General features: G+C 49.6%; 1 protein-coding gene across 2 annotated transcripts in view; it reads left to right on the forward strand.

The window, feature by feature from the left end:
* The window catches only part of LOC128825943 (protein-arginine deiminase type-3-like), a 34,818-nt gene extending 28,084 nt beyond the window's left edge, over window positions 1-6,734 (forward strand). For both annotated transcript variants that reach the window (XM_054008833.1, XM_054008834.1), the window contains exons 12-16: window positions 664-808; window positions 1,726-1,819; window positions 2,565-2,644; window positions 3,433-3,558; window positions 6,229-6,734. In XM_054008833.1, coding sequence (XP_053864808.1) covers window positions 664-808; window positions 1,726-1,819; window positions 2,565-2,644; window positions 3,433-3,558; window positions 6,229-6,462 — 679 coding nt within the window. In that variant the 3' untranslated portion in view covers window positions 6,463-6,734. The remainder of the gene's footprint in view (window positions 1-663; window positions 809-1,725; window positions 1,820-2,564; window positions 2,645-3,432; window positions 3,559-6,228) is intronic.

Genomic DNA, 6,734 nt, shown 5'->3' on the forward strand with positions numbered 1-6,734 from the left:
AGTAGTGTTTACATTTTGCATGGGGCGGTCAGGTTAGCAATGACACACCTACCACTGATCTAGAGTTTATCAGCCTTTAGTACTAGATGAAGGGAATCTGGGGTCACAGGAACCCCATGACAAGGGGGCCCGTGTCCCATCTCCATTTCATGGGGTTTCTCCTGCCTCTGCGGGAGGGCAGGGCAGGCCACCCTCACTCCAAGCAGGGAGTAAGAGTAACCCTCTCCTAACTACCTCCCCCGCCCCACCCCAGTACTTACCCCAGGAGTGGTCGGGTATGTGACTAGCCCAGAACTGCTGCACTCTTCTCCTCTTGCCAAACTCACGGTCGTTGGCTGGGCGGGGCCCCCAGATCAGCCGGTCATGGAGTTAGCTCCTCACTGAGATGCACGGGGCTGTTCTTCTCAGAGCAGTTGTTTCAGGTTCTCGGCAAACTCAGGCAGACGTCCCTGCATGAGTTACTCACCTCATGTTTTCAAGCTTTCCTCTGCAGCCGTGAGAGCTTAGAAACTTACTTTCATCTGACTTCCTGGGGAGGTGGGGGGCCTAGCCATGAGCCTGTGACATTTATGCCTTAATTTGGCCTTGTCCACCTTGTGTCCAGATTCTGTTCTTAACTGAAGAATGTGTCTGGTTCTTCTCTTTCTTTCCTGTGGCCTCTAGGGTTGGTGGCAGGAGGATGACAAAGGCCGTCAGGGACTTTCTCTATGCCCAGAAAGTGCAGCCCCCCGTGGAGCTCTACGTCGACTGGTTGTGTGTGGGTCACGTCGATGAATTCCTCAGCTTTGTCCCAGCTCCGGGCAGACAGGTACCGCACGCTGGGCGAGACGTCCGGGACCGGCCCTGGGCAGGCGTGTGCCGCGCGCTGGGCGAGACGTCCGGGACCGGCCCCGGGCAGGCGGGTGCCGCGCGCTGAGGGAGACGTCTGGGACCGGCTGTCCCTTCTTTTCCATGAGACCGAGTTTCCTTAGAAGGTGTCTAGCACCAAACCAGGCATAACCGTGTCTGGGATGGTAACAACATCGACATGGTGCTGTAGGAGCTAGACCAACCGCCTCATGATTCAGAACGTGTCCACGTGCACAGTGCGTGTGTGAACACAGGGGCCCAGCTGGGCCCCAGCAAACAAGGACTTAGCTTCTGCTTCACCCTCCCCTTGAACAAGCACTCAGGGGGAAGGGGTATGAGAGGCTGCTTGGGGGCTAGGGGTGGTGGTTATAATGCCTTGGAGAAGATCAGGCTGAACTCAGTGGAGCTCTGTTGATTTACACCAGCTGAGGATCTGGCTGACGATGTGCTGAAGCCTCACAACAGCTTGTGAACTACGCAGGCAAATACTCTTACCAGTAAGAAAACTAAGGCATAAACTGTAACTTACTCACATGCCAAAGAAGAAGTCAGTGTCCAGTTTGAAGTTCCTGAATTCCAGTTCCATCCTCAAGCCCCCAGAGCACACGTCTGCTCCAGCACTGCCACGTGCTTTCTAAACACCTGTACATTTTAAGGGAGGTAAAAACATGTGGAACTCTCCTCTGCAAGATCCCTCTTTTCCAAGATGAATTTACCTCGCTCCAGGGAGAGTGTAAGGAGCGTGGGTGCCACACCTGTTGATCCAGACTATTGCAACTGCTCCTTGTAGACTGAACCCCCTGGGCAGAGGGTCTGTAACGTGCAACGTGAGTGAATGGCAAAGATCGGTCACTGAACTGGTTTGTCTCTCGACAGGGTTTCCGGCTGCTCTTAGCCAGCCCCACTGCTTGTTACAAGCTCTTCAGAGAGAAGCAGGAAGAGGGCTATGGAGAAGCCAGGCTGTTTGAAGGTAGGATAGCTCGGCTTTATTTTCTCTCCTGCACCACTTCACACATTAGAACAAACCATCCGGAAGTTTCCGCCTGTGGTGAACAGACCTGCTTCAACAAGCTGTTCGACGGGCACAGGACAGCTCAGCAAAGAGCTGCTGAAAAACTTCCTGTCAAAACTGTTTTAACAGAAAATCTTCAATTACAAGAAATTTTGTTGAGGAAAAAGTTTATCCACAGAAAACTTTGATTTTTCATTTCCCCCCCCCTCCCATTCCCCCAGAAAAAGGTAAAATTTCTATTTGGTTGTGCTGTGTGGTGCCTCATGTCCAAATCTTCTCTATAGACTAGGCTCCTGGAATAAACTACATCTCCCAGGCTACACCATGGTCAGAGGGTCCCATGATGCACTGCCTCCTCTCTCCAAGAGGGGAGACCATAGTGCATCATGGGACATGTAGTCCTTCCAAGGTACCTAATCAGTTGAGGAGAATGAGAGTTTGAGGCACCTGAATTACAACCACCATGAGGCATGACAGCAGCATATATTTTTTGAGTTTTAATTTTTTGGTATTCAAATTTTCCACGTCAAAAATTTTGACATAAATGACACTTTGTCACAACTTCCCCTGAGAAAAAGAAACCATTTTCTGACCAGCTGATATGAGGCTCTTAGATCCATCTACAGATGTACATGTAACCCACGTGCATCCCTGCTTAACGCATGAATTTTCACTCATCTGTTAAATTTCTTTCTTCTTGCAGAGTTAGAGACAGTCACCACCACAACAATAGATGAGATTCTGGCCAATGAAACCCTGAGGAGGGAGAACGACTATGTTCAGGTAGGGACAGGAGACAGAGCAATAACTCAGCAATATTGGATGCAGGACTCTGGTAACCCGATTGAGCCTTCTCTCCATCTAGGTGCCGGTGTAAGAACCGATCACTGTTGCATGTGAGAACCTTACTGAACATGCCTGGTTGGAAGCAGTCCGTGGCAGACTGGAGATGTGGCCTAGAGAGGCTGCTGTAAGGGCGCTGCTCAAAATACACACAGCCACGTTGAAAATGGGATTTGGCCACTGCTAAGAAAATCTGCCTTTTTTGAGATTCTTGCACTCAGACTGTCCCGTTTTTACTCACAACAGGCCATGATCTAGCTCACAGGGGATGAAGTACTGAGTAAAAAATGGGTCATTTATGAAGGGAAGAGGAGGTGGCTTTGTGGCCAAAGTAGCAGAAATGGCTGTGTTTGACAATGAGCAGGTCAAGGCTACTGCACTGCAACTCTCGGGACAGGTGAGAGAGAGCATGGGAAGCGCCGAGTGTGTCCAGATTCACGGTGGAGCTGGAGAACCAGTGAAGTAGCTAGGGAAGACTGCCTCGATTTATCTCAGATCTGATATGAGGCCCTAGCAAGGAGAGTTGGTTTCATGGCTGGGTTTTGGGTTTCACATGCCGCCACAACCGTCCCTCCAGGCGAGGTTCTTTCTCCATTTCGATTCCCAATTTACTTCCATCCCACGTCATCTCTTACTGAACAGTCAGCAAAAACACTGCCTCTCCAGTCTGCTCCTCTCAGGGCTGCCTGTAGCAGGAACAGTTTTGTGACCTTGTCCTTCCACCCCAGACCTGCATCGACTGGAACAGAGACATCCTGAAACGGGAGCTGGGCCTGAGCGAGAAAGACATCATCGACCTCCCCCAGCTCTTCACGGTAATCGACAAGGAAGCCAGTGCTTTCTTCCCAGACATGGTAAGAGTCGCGGGAATAAGGGCCTCTTCCGTTTTCTTGCATTTCTGGGGCTTAAATAGGTTTTGGCTCAGCTGAAATGTTTCATTTTAGACTATTTTTAAATAGTTCTGATTTTAAAAATGCAAAACTAAAGGAAATCTTGCAACAAAAAGTCACTTTGAAGTGAAAAAATCAAAACATTTAAAAAATGTCAAAACAAAACAGAGTTTCTGCAGACTTTTGTTTTGTTTCTCCAATTTGGCCAAACCAACCAGAATTCACAAAAATTTCAGTGTTACCAAATCTGCATTTTTCACCAGAAAAACAGTTTCACCTGAAAAATTTCATCCAGTTCTACTGGATTCTTCTCCGGGCACTGGGCTTCGCTGAAAACATTCAAACCTTGCTGAGTACAAGGCTAACCTTCATTACAAGGCCTCCTCCTCCTCCTCCGACAGCCCATTCAGAGTCCAGCTTCCTTCACAGCGTTGTCAGTTCTTGCAATTTTATTGGGATCACTGTTGCCGACTCACGATTTTACCGCGAGTAGCATGGTCTCTTCTGGGGCAGCTGTTTTTCCTTAAAGCGCCAACTACTGGAGTCAAGTGACTGCATGAGAATCTCTGCTTTTTCACTGCGTAACCCTCATGGTTGTGAAGGAAAGCTGAACATGTGAAGTCCCCTAATGGCTTGTAAGACAGAGGCAAATCCCAAAAAAGTCAACAGTTTTTATTTAAAAAAAACTGCATGATTTTTAAGCCAGTGTGATGGGATTTGGGGTTTTTTGGGGGGAGGAGGGTCCATGTGCTGACTCATCTTAGGGTTGGCAATGGTGCTTTAATTAACAATACTTAGTGCGTTTCATCAGGAGATCGCAAAGCACTTTACAAAGGAGGCCAGTATCATTACACCCACTTTACAGATGGGGAAAAGGAAGACACAGAGTGGGGAAGAGACTTGCTCAGGGTCACCAAGCAAGCAAGGGGTGGAACTGGGAATAGTTGCTTTTTCCACTAGACAACACTGCCTCGTTTAGGTGCCCGGCCGTCTTCTGGGCCCACTCCAAAGCTCATTTAAAGTCACCGGGCACCTTTCCATTGACTTCAGGTTGGGCCCTTTGTCAGGAGTGCATCAGAGTAGGGGCTGTGTTCAGACAGCGCCCAGCACAGTGGGGTCCTGCTCTTAGCCCCCAGGCACCGCCATGATAATCGGTGATTCATAATGGAAAAACAGCTGAAAATAAAAGTGGATCCTGAAATGATGCATTAGAGTTTGCCTAAGAAGCGTTGCCTCCTGTCTATGCAGAGCAGCAAAAGCATTCTCTTCTGCCACGCTGGGGACGTCCACGCTGGAGCTAGAAGGAGGTACCCACGCTAGTTCTGATCGAGCCAGCCTGCTAAAAATAGAAGCCGGCTGGGGCAGCCACCCCGAACACGGGCCTTGGATTTCGGCAACGCTTCTATTTTTAGTGCACTAGCTCTATCAGCGCTAGAGTGGGTACGTCTCCGCAAACTGGAAATTCCACCTCTAGCACAGTCACATCCGGAAAGTACATTTACGCTGCAATAAGAGCCGAGGCAGGGCCGTGGCTGACCTGGGTCAGCGGACTTGGGCATACGTGGTTCAGGCTACCGGGGTATAAACTAGCAGTGTGGACATTTGGGCTTGAACCCCTGCGAGGCGGGAGAGTCTCAGAGCCCAGGCTCCTGCCCAAGCCCAAACATCTACTCAGCTGACCCAGGCTCTGAGACTCGGCGCTCCGGGTTTTTATTGCAGCGTAGGCATAGCCAAGGAGACCTCAGTAGAGACTAGCTACCCCTGGTTGCAGCAAGGCCAGGGACACCCGTGGGAGTCGCTTTCCATTAACTGTACAATATTTTCTATAAGAACGGAGACCATCTCTGCTACTTGATGGCTAAACACAATCCAATTGGCTCAGGCAAGGCCATGTGACTCAAAACTCTTTTATCCATCAGTCAGGAACTGTAGAAATTACACTCAGAACAGGAGGACTTGTGGCACCTTAGAGACTAACGCATTTATTTGAGCATAAGCTTTCGTGGGCTCCAGCCTGATCACATGTTTCTGGCTCCTTCCCATTTCCAGCTGCTAGATTGTATTTAGGATTGCCTTGATTTCCCTATTGTCCTTGTCCAGGAGGGCAATTGCTCTAGGTGCCACGGGGATGTTGGACGGTGGCATGGACCCTCTCTCCTGCCGTACACAAGTACGCATGGGAAGGGAAGTGTTCTCCCAGTCACAAACAGGAGAGGGAGCTAGTGCCTATGAGAATTTCAGCATTAAGCTTTGGCCCGACTTAGACATCCTCAGCTCAGAAATATTCAGCAACCCCCAAATTCTGGGTGGGACTCATCAGTGCACTGCCTGCCATAACAAGTCAATTTACTACGCCTTGTTAAAAAAAAAAATCTCAGTAGCAGAGGGGTTTATGCCAAACTTTGGGGTGTCGGGAATCTGGATCTGCAGGTGAGTTTTGTGCCTGGAGTCCATCTGCACTCTGTAGTTTCTAGGCTGAGTCCTCACTGTATCCCCCACACTGGGCTATGCAATCTCTTTCTTGGCATCACACTGGAGTTATGCAGAAGACACTGCAGTGAAATCCTTAAAGGAATGCGTCTGGCTGTTAGTATATTCAGTGCTCCCATCCTGTCCTTCCTCTCCTGGCTGCAGGTGAACATGATAGTCTTGGGGAAACACCTGGGCATCCCGAAGCCGTTTGGGCCGATCGTCGACGGGCGGTGCTGCCTGGAAGAGAACGTTCGTTCCCTGCTGGAGCCGCTGGGCCTAACCTGCACCTTCATCAATGACTTTTTCACCTACCACACCCTATTAGGGGAGGTCCATTGCGGCACCAACGTCCGCAGGAAACCCTTCTCCTTCAAGTGGTGGAACATGATCCCCTGAGCAGAGGGGGTGAAATAAAGCTCACGGCTTTTTTCCAAGAGGAGGGAACTAAAGCTGAATGTGACCTACAGTTTCCTGGGGTTCACTTCACCCACTACTGAATTTGTAATGTCAATAAAAACAATACTTTCTAAAGAAACCCCTTACTAACCTGCATGTGAAATCGCTAGCTACCCCATCCCCTTCTCTGCCGCACGAGTCGGACAGTTTGCTGGGACTGTAATCCCCACCACTGTTTCTTGCCGCTCATCAAATATAGGACCTTAAAAATG

Source organism: Malaclemys terrapin, chromosome 19 (genome assembly GCF_027887155.1).
Source record: "Malaclemys terrapin pileata isolate rMalTer1 chromosome 19, rMalTer1.hap1, whole genome shotgun sequence".
Lineage (NCBI taxonomy): Eukaryota > Metazoa > Chordata > Testudines > Emydidae > Malaclemys > Malaclemys terrapin.